Source organism: Phaseolus vulgaris, chromosome 7, assembly GCF_051622355.1.
Source record: "Phaseolus vulgaris cultivar YP4 chromosome 7, ASM5162235v1, whole genome shotgun sequence".
NCBI lineage: Eukaryota > Viridiplantae > Streptophyta > Magnoliopsida > Fabales > Fabaceae > Phaseolus > Phaseolus vulgaris.
In genome coordinates this window covers 7,659,479-7,680,265 of record NC_143504.1, presented here as the reverse complement: position 1 = coordinate 7,680,265, position 20,787 = coordinate 7,659,479, and the positions used below count along the sequence as shown (strand labels likewise).

General features: G+C 29.8%; 2 protein-coding genes and 2 pseudogenes across 2 annotated transcripts; 3 read left to right on the top strand and 1 right to left on the bottom strand.

Moving 5' to 3' along the window:
* Window positions 1-2,011: 2,011 nt before the first annotated feature.
* Window positions 2,012-3,935, top strand: LOC137828256 (polygalacturonase). The gene is made up of 4 exons (XM_068634739.2): window positions 2,012-2,140; window positions 2,278-2,586; window positions 2,696-3,214; window positions 3,343-3,935. Exons 1-4 carry the CDS (start codon window positions 2,021-2,023, stop codon window positions 3,676-3,678), a joined length of 1,284 nt encoding a protein of 427 aa, XP_068490840.2. The 5' UTR covers window positions 2,012-2,020; the 3' UTR covers window positions 3,679-3,935.
* Window positions 3,936-7,812: 3,877 nt separating this feature from the next.
* Window positions 7,813-9,189, top strand: LOC150025758 (uncharacterized; annotated as a pseudogene).
* Window positions 9,190-11,429: 2,240 nt separating this feature from the next.
* Window positions 11,430-12,801, bottom strand: LOC137828071 (polygalacturonase-like; annotated as a pseudogene).
* Window positions 12,802-17,270: 4,469 nt separating this feature from the next.
* Window positions 17,271-19,254, top strand: LOC137828334 (polygalacturonase-like). Its single transcript, XM_068634853.2, has 4 exons — window positions 17,271-17,427; window positions 17,565-17,873; window positions 17,983-18,501; window positions 18,630-19,254. The coding sequence occupies exons 1-4, from the start codon at window positions 17,308-17,310 to the stop codon at window positions 18,990-18,992; spliced, it is 1,311 nt and encodes a 436-aa protein (XP_068490954.2). The 5' UTR covers window positions 17,271-17,307; the 3' UTR covers window positions 18,993-19,254.
* Window positions 19,255-20,787: the final 1,533 nt, after the last annotated feature.

Here is a 20,787-nt window from a genome sequence, read left to right as displayed (position 1 = left end):
GCTCTTTTGTTTTATGAAACATCATTGAAAGTTTGACAATACTCATCCCTAAGTAGCATAAACTTTTTCACTAATTCATGGTAGAAGTACATATCGTACATGGGAAATAGTTCAACCAAAGTTGAAATGCCCTTTGTTTAAGGAAGTTATTGAAGAAAGTAGTTTTAGCTCATGCTCTAAGAGATCTTGATGTTGACTTGTTCTTGAACTTGAATAATGGATCTCTTTGGTCAAACAAATGGCAACAAACATTTCCAGCAATAGTAGAATAAACATATAGATGTTCGAGTAATACAACCCAAATTAACCTATGTGTGTATGTTTGATATTGTGTGCCTTTTATCACACATAAAGAAAGACATTAAAGTTTTGTATAATCTATCACCCGAATGATTTGCATCTTACATAATCTGTTGTTTAACAAAACATTCGTAATTCAAATGAAGCAATATTATGTTTTATGCTTTGTTGTACGTAAACACCTAATCAAAATCATGTTACTTGATTTTTTGCTAATATATGTATGTTATAACAAAAATCTCATTGCTTCATTGATAGTCTAAGTCAAATAGACTAAGATATCAAATATGAAAAATTGAGGGAAGATTTCTTACATATTGTGGCATGTGTAGATGTGCGACTTGGGTTGTAATGAATTTACCATGATCCTTTACTCTTCGATTCTCTTGTTAATCTAAGTATTTATTTGAATCAAATGATAGTATTTGGTAGGTTATTCTTTTTGGAAAACGTAAATTGATATTTTACTCTTCGATTCTCTTGTTAATCTAAGTATTTATTTGAATCAAATGATAGTATTTGGTAGGTTATTCTTTTTGGAAAACGTAAATTGATATTCCTTTTGTTGAATATTCTTTAATGTAGATCAATGCATCCTCTATATGATTTTTATATATCTGTGTTAGATGGAATTGTTTTTTTTTGGATTACTAATTAAAATGTTTTCTTTTGTGTACACTTTTTGTATATTAAAAATTTATTTCAGTAGCTAATGCTTGTATATGTTGTTTTTATGATAATTTGTTATGAATGAAATATATACACAACAAATATATCTATAGGTATCGAAGCAACATCTAGAGAGATTAAAGATTTATTTTAGACTCTCTCTTTATTATACTTATATATATTTTGTTATGTTTAAATTATATTTTAAAATACTAAATGTTTTTATCTTTATATATATATATATATATATTTTGTTTATATATATATATATATATATTGTTATGTATAAGTTATACTACATGTTTTGTACATGTCTTCTGTTGGATTTATGTTAAATTTAGTAGATGTTTGGGTGAGATATTAATATTTAGATAATTGTTTTGAATCTATGGTGTAGAAATTCTTAATTGTTTGGATGAGTGAACATAGTGATTTTGGTATATGAAATTATATATAGTTGAGTACATTAGGACTTTTTTTTATGAGGTATGAAATCATGTAATATTGATATTATACGAATTATATATATATATATATATATAATCACTATAAAATAAATATAAAAAATTGTTAATGGTGTAGATTTGCAAGAAAATTACTGTTGAATATTACAATTATTTCATGTTAGAATAATATTTTATATTTTTAGTAAAACTAAGAAGATGCATTAAAACCAATTACTATTTTTTAAAATAGTCTTACAAAAAAAAAAGGAAAATTTCCAATCTTTTTATCTAAAAAAATTTACCATTGCATTATTGACTGAATCAAAATATAGTCTCTTGTAAAATATCTTTTCAAACATTCAAACATTCACAGTTTTTAAAGAGAAAGTGTAATAATAGATTATTAACTAGTGATGTAAAATTAATATTTCATAACTAAATCCTAAAAATATACGTACTAAACACCTAAAAAAACGGAAAAACACGGTTGGATAGTAGTTGCTTACAATATTAATGGTATTCAATTCTTGCCACTCCATTATAAATAAACTCAAAACATACTCCAAACACAATCAAAAGTGTGTTTGAGATAAAAACAAAAAAAAATGAATTTCTCTACGATTACAATATTTTTATATTTTTTTGTAATTAATTTTGCTTTACTTCAATCTGCAAATATTGATATATCAAAATTTGGAGGAAAACCAAATGGAGATATAAGCAAGGTATAAACATTTGATATTGAATAAAATGAAATTGGCATTGTATAATAGAAAAAGTGCCTTTTATGTAAAATTATATTATATTTTTTTGTTATGATCATCTTTGTCTTTTATTAATTTGTAATTTGTATGTTTTTAAGGCTTTGACAAGTGCATGGGCTGAAGCATGTTCATCGACAACTGCTTCTAAAATTGTGATTCCAAGTGGGACATATCAAATGACCCATGTAGAAGTAAAAGGTCCTTGCAAGGCTCCTATTGAAATTCAAGTTGATGGCACAATTAAAGCACCTCCGAAACCAGAGGATGTTGGTGGTGAGCAATGGCTCAGGATTGGTTATGTTGACCAGTTAACGATGTCTGGTAATGGAGTTTTTGATGGTCAAGGTGCAACTGCTTGGAAACAAAATGAGTGTGCGAAAAAATTTGCTTGCAAAAACCTTGGCATGGTAAATAATGAATATTATTTTCAAAATTCATATAAGATGTAAGATAACTTGCACACTTATCGAAAATATATTTCATTCACGTTTCTATTCTTTTATCAATTGTCAACAGAACTTCGGTTTTAATTTCATCAATAATTCAATAATTCGTGACATTACTAGCAAGGACAGCAAACACTTTCATGTCAATGTTTTGGGTTGCAACAATTTCACATTTGACGGATTTAAAGTAAGTGCTCCAGGTGATAGCCACAACACCGATGGCATCCACATTGGAAGATCCACCGGTGTGAATGTTCTTAATACAGATATTGCCACCGGAGATGATTGTGTCTCATTGGGTGACGGTAGCAGACAAGTACTTATCCAAAAGGTGAACTGTGGACCTGGTCATGGTATTAGTATTGGAAGCCTTGGGAAGTACAAGGAAGAAGAGCCTGTTGAAGGTGTTACAGTTAAGGGCTGCACTTTGAAAGGAACTACGAATGGAGTGAGGATTAAGACATGGCCTAACGAGCCAGGAACAATTACAGTTAATGACATGAAATTTGAAGATATTACCATGGATAATGTGCAGAACCCTATCATCATAGACCAAGAGTATTGTCCAAACAACCAATGCTCCAAAGGGGTACTTAGTCTCCTATCCATTCATGCACATGTTGATGTTATTATTTAAGTAACAAAATATTTCATACACTAAAGTGGCTTAAAAACTAACTTTTATCTCATTTTTTTTTTATTGTTGTGGTGATTCAGAGTCCATCAAAAGTAAAGATAAGCAAAGTTTCCTTCAAGGGTATTAAGGGAACTTCAGCAACTAAAGAAGGAATTATTCTTGCTTGTAGTAGTGGTGTACCATGTGAGGGTGTTGAGATAGGTGATGTTACACTCACATACAACGGAGGTCCGATAATAGCTAAATGTAGTAATGTCAAGCCAACAATAACAGGGAAAGCCCCTGCCTGCGGTGATGGGGCTACTGATACAAAGCAAAGTGATTCTGCTACTGATAAAAAGCAAAGTGATTCTACTACTGATAAAAAAGAGAGCACTGATAAAAAACAGAGCAGTGATAAAAAACAAAAAGAGTAATGAAAGTTTGTTTAAACAATTTATATTTACAATATTTTATTTCTTTTAAAAGTGAGAAAGGCATCCCATTAAATGAGGAGAACAGTGAAATAAATTAGTTGTAATATTTGTAATAAACACTTGAAATAAATTAGGCCATACAATTTGTATGTTCCTACTTAGTCTTTAAGAGTAATTTTCCTATTCTTATAAATGTACTTGTAATATGTCTAAAACTCCTATCAATACTTGTTGGGAAAGAAAGGTTCTTTGGAGGATTAAACTATAGGGGTAAGTCGTGAATATATATATTTTTTCTTGTAATTGATGCATTTAATTATTCTTTATAATTAGAATATTAACAAATCAATATTTTTCATTTATCAGTTTATTGAAGTGGTATATTAAATTGATTATATAAGTAAAATCACGTGAATGCTTTGTATATAATATCAATGCTTTGTATTTAGACCAAATCTGTAACTTTTGACTCAATATTTAGTTAAAATAAATTAGTACAACTATTTGAGAGATATAACCAACAAAAGTGAAATACTCAATTTTTTTTTTATGATTGAAAAATAATTTGTGAAATGAGTGTATCCATTTTATCATTTTAAGAATGAGTCTGATCAAAATTTATTGTTTTCATGACTTTTAATCTGTAAATTAAATAAGTTTAGATTGGGTGGATGAATATGGATTAAACCGTTTTATATAATAGTAATTACATCGTTTTATATAATAAATGTTTCAAAAAATGAAAGTACTATATTAAATTATTAAAAATGAAAGTCCTCTAATAAAAATTTATTTTGAAAAGTAAAAATTTATTTAAATTTATTATTTTCCTCTTTTAATACGAACCAACATGTCTTATTATATAACATAAACTAAGTCAATTTTAAATAGAGTCCTCTATATAGTCTCGGTGAAACCAATTTTGTATAGTTGTTTCATCAAAATTTTAATTTTTAAAATTAAGTTATATCATGTAAGAATAATGTACATTGGTTTATTCGTCCATAAAAAAATGTTGGAATATGAAAAAATGTTTATAGTATAAAAAATATGTAATAACGATTAGAGTTTTTCCGTCCACCACCACCACTATCATCGTTGTTATCACTGTAATTGAAAATTGAGAAGAGAAAACAACAACATAACTAAAACAATTGACAATTGGAAGCATTCTTATGTCATTGACAACAATAGAATCGGCTCTAAGGGACTAGAGGCAGAAATCTTCTATGAGAAAACCATAATTTTTGACAAGAGCAATTGAAAAGTGTTGATGAATTTGTTCTTGACATTTGCTTTTGTGATCTCATGGTGATTGTAATGTATATACCAAAAGCAAATAAACTCAAATTGACTCAATGTTTTATACTTTTGATTAAACATTACAATCCATAATTTCACTTACAAAGACACATATTGTCATATTATGAGCGCTAACTTTAATAACTATTAAACAATTAGTTAGTGTTAATGAAACCTATACCAACTTAAATAAATATAAATATAAATATTAAATAAAATTAAAATTGACTAGACCAACCTAATTTTGACTTAATTAATTTTATTAATTTTTATTATTCTTGTTTCAATTTATATTGGACTTAGTTGACTCTAAGTTTTCTATTTGATTTATTTTCGAGAAAATAGTATTCATTAAGTTGAGAAGTATTGATTTGTTTTATAAATTTAAATTATTTATATTTTCTTAAAGTTGGTTAAGTCCGATAAGTGACTTTCTTTAAAGTTAACTCATTATTTGTTTTAGTGATACTTTAAACTATCACTATCTTTTTATATCTAATTTTTTTATTATTTTAAATATCGTTAAAATATCCGTAGATTTCAATCTCTGGAAATTAAAATTTCAAAATTAAATAAGTCCTAAAATTCTTATTTTAAAGTATTTTCATTAAAATTATCATAGCTATATAATCTGCTCCAACCAGTTCATAAAAGTCATCCTTTGGCTGTGGTATTTAAAACCCTATTTCAATAGTTGAAAAATTAATAGTTAACAACTAATGCGTTGCATATGATTTTAATATATGATTTCAAAATGTCTATACTGACGTTTGCATGTATCTAATACATTTATAGGATACTTACGTATGCATGTATCTAATACACTTATAGCCTTTTATAACAGAACAAAAAGGATAAGGGTAAGTTAGTGAAGAAAGATAATATCATAACACAATCTATGATAATGCATTTAAATAAAAATAATTATAAAAATAATCATTGTAATTCATCATTTTATCGTGAAATACACTCACATTAACTTGAATCATAAATGGAGAAAATATCTAATCATGTCTTCCATAAAATATATATTAAATAAGTCCTATAAAAAATTAATACATTTATCATTTAGAAATTCTTGAGTTTATGGGTTTAGAATAGATTGAAGACATCCAAAATTTGAAACTCATAGCATGTTGAATGTGTAATAAACTTTCATTTAACTTCTTACTAATCATTGTCTTAATTTAGGTGACTTAGTGGTTTTTTGGATTTTTTTAACTTCATCCACAATCTATTGAAGTTAATGATTTTTTTATAGGTCTAATACTAATACACTATTCCAACTTTTTTTTATCTGTAATGAATTAATTACATTAAATAAGACGGGACAATTAAGGAATATCCCAACCCATATATACAAAAATAGCTAGAAGCCTCCAAGCCAGAACTCAATACAACCCAACAACATACCATCTCAAAAACCAATATACTTGTTATGTAGCCTGTGAATGAAATGACTTAAATAGAAAACCTAACTAGAAGCCCGAAACATCACAACATGATGAACCACAACTAACAAAATAAGACAAAAAAATCACAAGTTGTTTAGAGAACTTAGTTTCCCTGGTAATTTGCAGTTGTGACAACCAAAGTCCAAGAAGCACTACATTTCAATATGCTATGTGTTCTAGATGGACCACAATAAATACAGAGTTGCAAAAGTGAAACACCTCAAGGCCCAAACTTGGCAACATCAACAACATTATCCCTTAATATAAATGAATCATCCTAATTCATGACTTTAGTTGATGCGGACATCCAAGCCCAAGGGCGCACAACAAGATTGGAATATTAAAATTAAATAATATTACTATTTTATTTGGAGTTAGGATTTGAACTCAAGACCAAGTACAAAGTATCAACCTAACAACTGAGACAAATGATCATTCTTGAAATATAAAGATTGTAGTATTGTCTTATTTTCTTACAAACAAGAAAAGACCTCTAGCTAAATTTGTAATTTATACACTATTGGAACTCAAAATGGGGGAACGAATGTTTTGACAACTTTAGAGAGTGTTTCTCTGCTAGGGTTTTCCCTGCATCTTGCGATCTTATCAAGAATCCACCAATTCTTGTGGCGATCATTCTTAGGCTTATCAAACTTTGTTTATGGTGCCTTCCTTTATCCAGGTTTCTATTGTTACTGTTTTGAATTTATTCCGTTCTGTAACCCTAAATTCCCAATTTTATTGTCATTTCTATTTGGATTCATATCAGTTGGTATTCAGAGCAAATGTTTGAGTCATAATATAATTGTGCATCCTGTATTTTTTTTTCCTCATTACTGTTCACGATACTGTTCATGGGGGTACGTTCATTTTTTTTATTTTTATTTTTAAAAAAAGCAGAAACAGAAAAAACAAGAAAAAAAAGAAATAGAAAAAAAAGGAAGAAGAAGAGGAAAACAGAAATAGAAAAAAAAAAACAAGAGGAAAACAGAAAAAAAAAATAGTTCTTATTCAGTGCATACTTGGTGTTTGTTAAAAGTTTTAAAAGTGTCCTGTCTACATATTTTATTTTCTCTATATATTGTTTTGCTTGCTGTTTTTTAATTGTCTTGCTTGTTTTTTGATAGTGAAATTGTTCTTCACTATTTTGTTCTTTACTATTATTTTTAATTGATTATAATTGCTACTTTTGAAAGTGATTCTGGATTATTGATTGCTTGATTCTTGTAAGAACCTTAAGTAGAGAAAGAGTGGTAAAAGACAGTGTGATCATTAGAAAAAAAACCTTATTGTGTGAAACACGAGTGTTGAGTGTAAACACGTGAGAAAGTGGTGTGAGGCCAAAACTTATTGTTATTTGTAATTTGTTTACTTGAGCATGGCAAGGGAACCTTCAGATAGTGGACTGTCTCAACTACAGATGCAAGCCTTAACACAACACTTGGAAAGGATAATGAAACAACAAAGTGATGGACTCCATGAGAGGTTGGATCAAATGGAGCAAGCACAACAAGTAAATCCAGAAAAATAGAGGGGGAGATAGGAGGAGGAGAAGAGAAAATGATGTGGAGAACAAAGAACTCTGAGAATTGATGGAATAAAATTAAATATTCCCACATTCAATGGGAAAAGTGATCATGATGCTTACTTGGAGTGGGAAATTAAAGTAGAGCATGTGTTTGCTTGCAATGAGTATAATGAGGAGCAGAAGATGAAGTTGGCAGCAGCTGAATTTTCAGATTATGCTTTAACTTGGTGGAATAAATACCAAAGGGACAAAACTAGATATGAAGAACCCATGGTAGAATCTTGGACAAAAATGAAAAGGATTATGAGGAAGAGATATATTCCAACAAGCTACAATAGGGATTTGCAACTCAAGCTCCAAAGAATGACGCAAGGAAATAAAAGTGTGGAAGAGTATTTTAAAGAGATGGAGGTAACCATGATTAGAGCTGGAATGAAGGAAGAAAGCAAAGCAATCATGGTTAGGTTTTTGAATGGACTGAACTACGATATTAGGGATGTTGTGGAGCTGCAAGAGTATGTTGACATTGAGGACTTAACCAAGTAGAACAACAACTCAAGAGGAAAGGAATCACGAGGAGGAGTTCTAACAATAATAATAATTCCAACTGGAAGGATAAGGTGATGAAGGATAAAAGAGTTCCCTTAAGTTCAGCCATGTCTTCAAGTGGGAAGTCATCTAATAGATATAATAATTCACCACCTAAAAGGAAGACAAATGATGTCAAATGTTTCAAATGCTTAGGAAGGGGACATTATGCTGCAGAATGTCCAACAAAAAAAAACTATGTACATGTTATGAAATGGACAAATGGACAGTGAACCTTAAAGTGAAGAAGAAAAGGAGGATGTAGAGGTGGAGTTGGATGCATTGGAGGCTGATTTGTTGATGATTCGAAGGCTTTTAGGAAGCAAAATGCAAGCTTTGGACCAAACCCAAAGGGAAAATATTTTCCATACTAGATGTTCCATTCAAGGGAAAATATGTTCACTCATAGTTGATGGAGGAAGTTGCACTAATGTAGCTAGCTCAAGACTAGTTACCAAATTGAATTTGGAGACAAAATCGCACCCAAGGCCATACAAGCTTCAATGGCTTAGTGAAGATGGAGAGATGACAGTGAGTAAGCAAGTGGAGGTGAACCTATCCATAGGACAATATAATGACAATGTCTTGTGTGATTTGGTTCCAATGGAGGCAACTCACATTTTGTTAGGGAGGCCGTGACAGTTTGACACCAAGGCTATTCATGATGGTTTCACCAATAAAATCTCTTTCATGCAGAATAATAAGAAGATCATCCTCAAACCCTTATCTCCTAGAGAGGTGTGTGAGGATCAAATCAAATTGAGAGAAAAGAGAGTCCAAGAGAAAAGAGAGATGAGTGAAACACCTAAACAGAGCAAGAGTGAAACACTTAAAAAGAGAGAAACATATGAGATAAAAATGAGTGGATTACTGCAAGTGAATGAAGTGAAGAAGTTGCTACTTTCTAGCAAACCTCTTTATTTACCTTATTGCAAAAACAACACTTTGGTTGCTGACCATTCTAACCAAATTAATTTTCTTCCTAGTGTTGATTCTGTTTTATAGGAAATCCAAACTCAAGTTGAAGAATTGATGAACAAAGGATGGGTACAAGAGACCATGAGCCCATGTGTTGTTCCAGTAATTTTGGTGCCTAAAAATGATGATTATTGGAGGATGTGCACAGATTGCAAAGCACTCAATAACATTACCATTAAGTATAAACACCATATTCCCAGGTTAGATGATTTAATGGATGAATTGTATGGTGGTTGTATATTTTCAAAAATTGACTTAAGAAGTGGTTACCATCAAATTAGGATTAGGAATGGGAATGAATGGAAAACTGTCTTTACAACAAAATATGGATTGTGTGACTGGCGTGTGTGGCTATTTGGACTAAGAAATGCCTCAAACACTTTTATGAGATTAATGAACTATGTTTTGAGAGAATTTTTGGGCAAATTTGTTGTGGTGTATTTTGATGACATCTTGATCTATAACACTAGTTTGGAATTACATAAGGAACATTTGTGTGTTGTTTTAAATGTTCTTAGAACAAAAAAGTTGTATGCTAATCTTGAGAAATGCACATTTTGTACTGAACAAATTGCATTCTTGTGTTTTGTGGTAAGTGCCAAAGGAGTTCATGTAGATTATGAAAAGGTGACGGCTATCTAAGAATTATGTTTACATCATGTTGAGTTTGCTTACAATATGGTTGTTGATAACACATCGAATTGTGATCCATTTGAAATTTTGTATGGATTAAATCCAATATATTTGTTAACTATGCCTAACATTTCTGTTTTAAAGCATAAAGATACACAGGCTAAGGTTGACTATGTGAGAAAGCAACATAAAAAGGTTGAAGCACAAGTTGAAGAAAAAAGTGAAGGTTCTTATAAACAAGCTAACAAAGGAAGAAAGAAAGTAATCTTAAGTGTACAATCTGAGTAGCACTTTTAATGATGCGGACATCCAAGCCCAAGGACGCACAACAAGATTGGAATATTAAAATAAAATAATGTTATTATTTTATTATTTTATTTGGAGTTAGGATTTGAACTCAAGACCAAGTACAGAGTATCAACCTAACCACTGAGACAAATGATCATTATTGAAGTATAAGGATTGTAGTATTGTCTTATTGTTTTACAAACAAGAAAAGACAATTTATACACTGTTGGAACTCAGAATGGGGGAACGAATATTTTGACAATTTTAGAGAGTGTTTCTCTGCTAGGGTTTTTCCCTGCATCTTGCGATCTTATCAAGAATCCACCAACTCTTATGACGATCATCCTTAGGCTTATCAAACTTTGTTTGTGGCGCCTTCCTTTATCCACGTTTCTATTGTTACTGTTTTGAATTTATTCTGTTCCGTAACCCTAAATTTTCAATTTTATTGTCATTTCTATTTGGATTCATCTCATTAGTTTATATATCATACAAAAACATGTCATCCACATATTCATCACATGTATAACACACACAAAAATATCATTCAGTTAATAAATATTTTGTAAGGATTTGATATTATTTACAAAAATTCACATAATATTACTTAGGTAACACTCCTTCAATAAACTTATTAGTGAAAAATATTGATTTATTAATATTCAAATCCAAAGAATAAATAAGTGCATTAATCACAAATAGAAGAAAATGTCTATAACCTTTCTTTAACAAGAATGGGAGTTCTGGATGTATTTATAAACCAGAGAGTTGTAAAAATAATGAAATGTCCTTTTCTATTTAATAATAATAATTATATATCTAATTGTCGTTATATATGAATTTGTTTCAAGTATCGATTAAAATATTTATAACTATAACTAATTAATTTATTTCATTATTCTCATTTAATAAGATGATTTTTCTTACCTATGAAATAAATAAAATATTATATATATATAAACTGTTGAAACAAATTTACATTATTGTTTTTTGTCACTATGAGCACTGCAAGCAGGGACTTTCTCTGTTGTTGTTGGCTTGACATTAACACATGTATATATTGTTAGCGCTCCCTTAGATGTGAGTTTAGCATCAACTATCTCTACACCTTTACATGGTACACAACTACTATAAGTTAGAATCACTCATTATTTAGTTGTTGAAATTCCCTTAATATTCTTGATGAAAACTTTGCTTATCTTTACTTTTGATGGTTTCTGAATCACCACAACAATTAAAAATTAGATAAAAGTTATTCTTTTAAGCCACCTTACTGTATGAAATATTTTGTTACTTAAATAATAACATCAAGGTTTACATGAATGGATAAGAGACTAAATACCTCTTTGGAACATTGGTTCCATGGACAATACTCTTGGTCTATGATGATAGGGTTCATAACATTATTCATGGTAATATTTTCAAATTTCATATGAGTAACTATAATTTTTCTTGACTCATTAAGCCAAGTCTTAATCCTCACTCCATTGTCAGTTCCTTTCAAAGTTCAATCCTTAGTTGTAATACCTTCAACAAGTTTTTTTTTCCTTATACTTCCCAAGGCTTCCAATACTAATACCATGACTAGGTCCAGATTTCAAATTTTTGACAAGTATTTGTCCACAACCGTCACCTAATGAAGCACAATCATCTCCCGTGGCTATGTTTGTATTAAGAACATTCACACCGAAGGATCTTCCAATATGGATGTCATTAATGTTGTGACTATAAGCTGGAACACTAACTTTAAATATGTGAAATGTGAAATTGTGACAACCTAAAACATTGACATGAAAGTATTTTCTATCCTTGCTAGTAATGTCACAAACTATTGAATTATTAATGTAATTAAAACTGAAATTATGTTGTCATTTAATAAAAGAACAGAAAAGTGAATGAAATATATTTTTAATAATGTGCAAGTTATGTTAATTCTTATATTAATTTTGACAATAATATTCATTTACCACGCAAAGTAGTTTGCAATCAAAGTTTTTTAAACACTCATTTTTATTTCCAAGCAGTTGCACCTTGACCATAAAACCTCCATATACCATGACTATTTAATCCTTCTTCATATCCTTCAACAATGGGAGAGGTTAGCTCGATGTTTTCTTGCTATAGCTCAACATTTTCTTGCTTGAGCTCCTCCTCGCTTTTAGATAAACGCTCTTTGTCTTGGAGAAGTTGATAATTTGATAGCTCGAGCAACTGGAAACTAGCTCTAGCCTCCCTCTGCTTTAACTTAGCCGTTGAGAACTGTTCTCCTATCAACTTTAATTGTGCCCCAATATCTTCGGCTCTTTTGGAACCTTTCCTACCTTCCTCAACACTTTCTTTATGCAACTCCATCTAGGATTCTAGTGCCTTTATACGACCTTCGCTTTGAGCAAAAGCTAAGGCCTTAGAATGTAAGGCTTCCGTCTCATCCTTATTATCCTTAAGAAGCTCTTGGTTTTGACGTTAAAGGTTTCTCGATTTCTCCCATCCTTGAGCTCCCTAGGCGATCATATCCTTATGTTGGTGGATAGTGACCATACACCTCGCAAACATAACTTTTGCCTCATAAAAACAATTTTTTGGACCAACGAAGTTTATTAGCTCGATGTCATAGGGAGACGGAAATGCTCCGTCAAACTTCACTTCGTTATCTTGCATCCTCACATGCCATAGAAAATTAGACCCTCTGTCGTGGTAGTAGACACATATTCTATACAGGGAGCCAAACTCTCTTTTCCATGAAAGATAACACCCGATGGAGGACATGGAGCTGAACGTGAGCTTGGCCTTCCTAAAAAGAAAAGCCTTTTTTTTTCGGGTCTGTTGTGGTGCCTAACTTGGAAAATCTATCCTTGAAGTTTTTAAATGATGAAGAGTATATGGTAAAGAGGGAGCCAAAATGAACCGCATTCCGGGACACCCAACCAACCTCGACCCCATGGTTGAGTTGGTAGAAATACATGATGGTATTTATGGTCGGCTTTATCTAGAGATGATGGCACAAGACTTGAAAAACCTTCAGAAATTCCCAACTATTCGGATGAAGCTGGCTTGCCACCATGTTCATCGCGGTCAACATTCAACATTCAAAGGAAGTTAATGGAAAGGTAATATCGAGATTTTTGAAAAAAATACTAGTAAACATAGGTAAAGTCGGCACTCTCTCAATCAGCTTTCATATATACTCGGTTAAAAGTAGAACGATGTTTGGCCTATATAAAATCAGTCATCGACTCAGAGAAGCTTTGAAAGGATGAAATTAAATCATCCACCTATCTCTCATAGCAATAAAGAGATTCATAGTTATAGTTATGGACCTCCTCGAGTACCCAAAAGTACTCAGGATCAGAGATAAGAGGGTACCTACCTTTCATAGTGATCTTGGTGATGGTGGCTACAGAAGCCTCTGCGGCGTCCAAGGTGGAAGCTTTTTTCTTTCCCAAGGACGTCATTGAAACAGAAATGTCGCACAAAACAATGGAGACAACGAAGACAACCCGTGTGGAAGCATTTTCAACCTCCAACACTTCCACATCATCGTTCTCTACAGACACTAAAGGGGTGTGGCTGGAAGAGGAATCATAAAACTCGAAAACTGAGTTAAAAACGTTAATGGTTTCTCATAAAACTCGAAAACTGAGTAATCGGTTTCGAGCTTTGGGGGTTATGTACTATCGAGTACCTAAAATATAGGTATGTCATATATATTTATTGTAATAAATATATCCATTATGCATTAGTGGACAAAAATCGCCAACAATTATGACAATTCACCTTATAGCCCAGTATTGACTACCCACATTACTCATAGTTCGATTTTAATTGCCAAGTACCTAAAAGAATAGGGCACACATAAGAAAAATGGCCTAACGGTTATGATAAAGTAGTTACTTTATTGCACTCCTATCTAGGCCCAAAAGTGTATAAGTACCTTCATTCTCTCAAGAAGTACATATAATCTTTTATACCTATTCACTCACTGACAAATCACCTATATTCTTACTACTTTGAATGTCGGAGAATCTTTTACAAATGTTCCACCACTCGGTAGAACAGTTCAGAGAACTCATAGTGCTCGTAAAAACACCTCCAAAGAAAAACATCTCATCCTCGATAAGAACAATAACATGTTTGATTTAAATATTTTCTTAAAAGTAATAGTATATATATGTATTTAATAGAATAAAATGTTATATTTAGTATTACTTTATAAATTTAATTTACTTCTATTCAAAAAAGCAAATGTCTATAAAGTATTTTTTTTTTATCTATTATCACACACGTGTACCTATGCATATAAAAATCAAGAAATTATACTTATAGAAATTTCATAATAAAATACTAAATTAATTTATTATGTTTTAATAATTAAAATAAAAATATGCATAAAAATGAGACAAATATGTAAAAATTCATTCCTACATATTGAAAAAGTTAGATTTATTATTGTTAATAGTTAACATAATCATTAAAAATATATAAAATAAGCTTAAAATTAATATAAAAATAACCTTTTATTGGAATGACACACTAGAATTAAAGTTACGAAGGTTTAAAAATTTCCTTACTTGTTCCAAATTCTCGTCTCTACTCTCTCTCTCATTTACTTTTACTCTCACATTCTCTTATACCCATCTATTTATACACTATTTTTTTAAGTTTTATATTTTATTTTGATATTATCTCTTTTTTTCTTCTTGATGAAGAGATTTATATAGGCAACAGGAGAATATATAAATTTAGAGACCATTTCTAACCGTTGAGAGGCTTCAACATTCATGTATGTCCTTTTGCGTCTAGAAAGCTTGAATATGTATGTTGCATTAAATGCATTCCATTAATATTTAAATGCTCTTTTGTTTTATGAAACATCATTGAAAGTTTGACAATACTCATCCTAAGTAGCATAAACTTTTTCACTAATTCATGGTAGAAGTACATATCGTACATGGGAAATAGTTGAACCAAAGTTGAAATGCCCTTTGCTTAAGGAAGTTATTGAAGAAAGTAGTTTTAGCTCATGCTCTAAGAGATCTTGATGTTGACTTGTTCTTGAACTTGAATAATGGATCTCTTTGGTCAAACAAACGGCAACAAACATTTCCAGCAATAGTAGAATAAACATATAGATGTTCGAGTAATACAACCCAAATTAACCTATGTGTGTATGTTTGATATTGTGTGCCTTTTATCACACATAAAGAAAGACAATAAAGTTTTGTATAATCTATCACACGAATGATTTGCATCTTACATAATCTGTTGTTTAACAAAACATTCGTAATTCAAATGAAGCAATATTATGTTTTATGCTTTGTTGTACGTAAACACCTAATCAAAATCATGTTACTTGATTTTTTGCTAACATATGTGTTATAACAAAAATCTCATTGCTTCATTGATAGTCTAAGTCAAATAGACTAAGATATCAAATATGAAAAATTGTGGGGAGATTTCTTACATATTGTCGCATGTGTAGATGTGCGACTTGGGTTGTAATGAATTTACCATGATCCTTTACTCTTCGATTCTCTTGTTAATCTAAGTATTTATTTGAATCAAATGATAGTATTTGGTAGGTTATTCTTTTTGGAAAACGTAAATTGATATTTTACTCTTCGATTCTCTTGTTAATCTAAGTATTTATTTGAATCAAATGATAGTATTTGGTAGGTTATTCTTTTTGAAAAACGTAAATTGATATTCCTTTTGTTGAATATTCTTTAATGTAGATCAATGCATCCTCTATATGATTTTTATATATTTGTGTTTGATGGAATTGATTTTTTTTTGGATTACTAATTAAAATGTTTTCTTTTGTGTACACTTTTTGTATATTAAAAATTTATTTCAGTAGCTAATGCTTGTATATGTTGTTTTTATGATAATTTGTTATGAATGAAATATATACACAACAAATATATCTATAGGTATCGAAGCAACATCTAGAGAGATTAAAGATTTATTTTAGACTCTCTCTTTATGTTAATTTATACTTATATATATTTTTTTATGTTTAAATTATATTTTAAAATACTAAATGTTTTTTTCTTTATATATATATATATATATATTTTGTTATGTATAAGTTATACTACATGTTTTGTACATGTCTTCTGTTGGATTTATGTTAAATTTAGTAGATGTTTGAGTGAGATATTAATATTTAGATAATTGTTTTGAATCTATGGTGTAGAAATTCTTAATTGTTTGGATAAGTGAACATAGTGATTTTGGTATATGAAATTATATATAGTTGAGTACATTAGGACTTTTTTTTATGAGGTATGAAATCATGTAATATTGATATTATATGAATTATATATATATATATATATATATATATATATAATCACTATAAAATAAATATAAAAAATTGTTAATGGTGTAGATTTGCAAGAAAATTACTGTTGAATATTACAATTATTTCATGTTAGAATAATATTTTATATTTTTAGTAAAACTAAGAAGATGCATTAAAACCAATTACTATTTTTTAAAATAGTCTTACAAAAAAAAAGGAAAATTTCCAATCTTTTTATCTAAAAAATTTACCATTGCATTATTGACTGAATCAAAATATAGTCTCTTGTAAAATATCTTTTCAAACATTCAAACATTCACAGTTTTTAAAGAGAAAGTGTAATAATAGATTATTAACTAGTGATGTAAAATTAATATTTCATAACTAAATCCTAAAAATATACGTACTAAACACCTAAAAAAACGGAAAAACACGGTTGGATAGTAGTTGCTTACAATATTAATGGTATTCAATTCTTGCCACTCCATTATAAATAAACTCAAAACATACTCCAAACACAATCAAAAGTGTGTTTGAGATAAAAACAAAAAAAAATGAATTTCTCTACGATTACAATATTTTTATATTTTTTTGTAATTAATTTTGCTTTACTTCAATCTGCAAATATTGATATATCAAAATTTGGAGGAAAACCAAATGGAGATATAAGCAAGGTATAAACATTTGATATTGAATAAAATGAAATTGGCATTGTATAATAGAAAAAGGGCCTTTTATGTCAAATTATATTATATTTTTTTGTTATGATCATCTTTGTCTTTTACTAATTTGTAATTTGTATGTTCTTAAGGCTTTGACAAGTGCATGGGCTGAAGCATGTTCATCCACAACTGCTTCTAAAATTGTGATTCCAAGTGGGACATATCAAATGACCCATGTAGAAGTAAAAGGTCCTTGCAAGGCTCCTATTGAAATTCAAGTTGATGGCACAATTAAAGCACCTCCGAAACCAGAGGATGTTGGTGGTGAGCAATGGCTCAGGATTGGTTATGTTGACCAGTTAACGATGTCTGGTAATGGAGTTTTTGATGGTCAAGGTGCAACTGGTTGGAAACAAAATGAGTGTGCGAAAAAATTTGCTTGCAAAAACCTTGGCATGGTAAATAATGAATATTATTTTCAAAATTCATATAAGATGTAAGATAACTTGCACACTTATCGAAAATATATTTCATTCACGTTTCTATTCTTTTATCAATTGTCAACAGAACTTCGGTTTTAATTTCATCAATAATTCAATAATTCGTGACATTACTAGCAAGGACAGCAAACACTTTCATGTCAATGTTTTGGGTTGCAACAATTTCACATTTGACGGATTTAAAGTAAGTGCTCCAGGTGATAGCCACAACACCGATGGCATCCACATTGGAAGATCCACCGGTGTGAATGTTCTTAATACAGATATTGCCACCGGAGATGATTGTGTCTCATTGGGTGACGGTAGCAGACAAGTACTTATCCAAAAGGTGAACTGTGGACCTGGTCATGGTATTAGTATTGGAAGCCTTGGGAAGTACAAGGAAGAAGAGCCTGTTGAAGGTGTTACAGTTAAGGGCTGCACTTTGAAAGGAACTACGAATGGAGTGAGGATTAAGACATGGCCTAACGAGCCAGGAACAATTACAGTTAATGACATGAAATTTGAAGATATTACCATGGATAATGTGCAGAACCCTATCATCATAGACCAAGAGTATTGTCCAAACAACCAATGCTCCAAAGGGGTACTTAGTCTCCTATCCATTCATGCACATGTTGATGTTATTATTTAAGTAACAAAATATTTCATACACTAAAGTGGCTTAAAAACTAACTTTTATCTCATTTTTTTTTTATTGTTGTGGTGATTCAGAGTCCATCAAAAGTAAAGATAAGCAAAGTTTCCTTCAAGGGTATTAAGGGAACTTCAGCAACTAAAGAAGGAATTATTCTTGCTTGTAGTAGTGGTGTACCATGTGAGGGTGTTGAGATAGGTGATGTTACACTCACATACAACGGAGGTCCGATAATAGCTAAATGTAGTAATGTCAAGCCAACAATAACAGGGAAAGCCCCTGCCTGCGGTGATGGGGCTACTGATACAAAGCAAAGTGATTATGCTACTGATAAAAAGCAAAGTGATTCTACTACTGATAAAAAACAAAGTGGTTCTACTACGGATAAAAAAGAGAGCACTGATAAAAAACAGAGCAGTGATAAAAAACAAAAAGAGTAATGAAAGTTTGTTTAAACAATTTATATTTACAATATTTTATTTCTTTTAAAAGTGAGAAAGGCATCCCATTAAATGAGGAGAACAGTGAAATAAATTAGTTGTAATATTTGTAATAAACACTTGAAATAAATTAGGCCATACAATTTGTATGTTCGTACTTAGTCTTTAAGAGTAATTTTCCTATTCTTATAAATGTACTTGTAATATGTCTAAAACTCCTATCAATACTTGTTGGGAAAGAAAGGTTCTTTGGAGGATTAAACTATAGGGGTAAGTCGTGAATATATATATTTTTTCTTGTAATTGATGCATTTAATTATTCTTTATAATTAGAATATTAACAAATCAATATTTTTCATTTATCAGTTTATTGAAGTGGTATATTAAATTGATTATATAAGTAAAATCACGTGAATGCTTTGTATATAATATCAATGCTTTGTATTTAGACCAAATCTGTAACTTTTGACTCAATATTTAGTTAAAATAAATTAGTACAACTATTTGAGAGATATAATCAACAAAAGTGAAATACTCAATTTTTTTTTTTTATGATTGAAAAATAATTTGTGAAATGAGTTTATCCATTTTATCATTTTAAGAATGAGTCTGATCAAAATTTTATTGTTTTCATGACTTTTAATTTTTAGATTGGGTGGAACATTATGGATTAAACCGTTCTGTATAATAGTAATTACATGTTTCAAAAAAATGAAAGTACTATATTAAATTATTAAAATATATACATGTATTATAATTTATATATCAGATTATTATATCTAAAAATAAAATTAATTCCTCTAATAAAACTTGATTTTTAAAGTAAAAATTTATTTTAATTTATTATTTTCCTCTTTTAAAACGAACCATGTCTTATTATCCTGATACAGGTTTAATAAAAAAAGAAGAATATAATTTAGAGTAGACAAACCATTGAGATCAATGAGTTCATATATTAGAAGAAAAATTACATTGAACATTAAGTAAATATTGTTGGATTTGTGTCGCATATACAATAAATTTTAAAAGTATATATGCTAATTTATTAACATCGGTTTTTTAAGACTAACGTTATATGACATAAACTAAGTAGAGTTGGCTTGACCAATGTTAAGTCAACTCTATATAGTTTTGGTGAAACTGAATCTACGTTAAGTTATGTCATGCAAGAATAATGTATATTAGTTTATTCAGTCCATAAAATATGTTGAATATGAAAAAATGTCTATTGTTTAAGAATATATGATAACGATTAGAGTTTTTCGTCCATCACTACCACCACCATCGTCATTATTACCCTAATTGAAAACTAAGAAAACAAAACAACAAAAACTAAAACAATTGGGAATTGGAAGCATTCTTATGTCATTGACAATATAATAGAATCGGCTCTAGGGACTAGAGGCAAAAATCTTCTATGAGAAAACCAAATTTTTTACAAGAACAATTGAAAAGTGTTGGTGAATTTGTTCTTGACATTTGCTTTTGTGATCTCATGGTGATTGTAATGTATATACCAAAAGTAAATAAACTCAAATTAAAGTTAGCAATGCCTAAGTCAATGTTCTTATACTTTTGATTAAACATTATCTACAATCCATAATTTAACTTACAAAGATACATATTGTCAGATTAGTAATAGCTAGTGTTAGTTAAACCGATACGAATTTAAATAAATATAAATATTAAAATTAAATAAAATTAAAATTGACTAGATCAACTTAATTTTGACTTAATTAATTTTATTAATTTTTATTATTCTAGTTTCAAGTTATAATGGAATTAGTTGACTCTA

Coding starts and splice junctions, on each gene's coding strand:
- LOC137828256 (XM_068634739.2), top strand. CDS start 2,021: ATGAATTTCTCTACGATTACAATATTTTTATATTTTTTTGTAATTAAT. Junction 2,141..2,277: donor CAAATGGAGATATAAGCAAG/GTATAAACATTT, acceptor TATGTTTTTAAG/GCTTTGACAAGTGCATGGGC. Junction 2,587..2,695: donor CTTGCAAAAACCTTGGCATG/GTAAATAATGAA, acceptor AATTGTCAACAG/AACTTCGGTTTTAATTTCAT.
- LOC137828334 (XM_068634853.2), top strand. CDS start 17,308: ATGAATTTCTCTACGATTACAATATTTTTATATTTTTTTGTAATTAAT. Junction 17,428..17,564: donor CAAATGGAGATATAAGCAAG/GTATAAACATTT, acceptor TATGTTCTTAAG/GCTTTGACAAGTGCATGGGC. Junction 18,502..18,629: donor ACAACCAATGCTCCAAAGGG/GTACTTAGTCTC, acceptor GTGGTGATTCAG/AGTCCATCAAAAGTAAAGAT.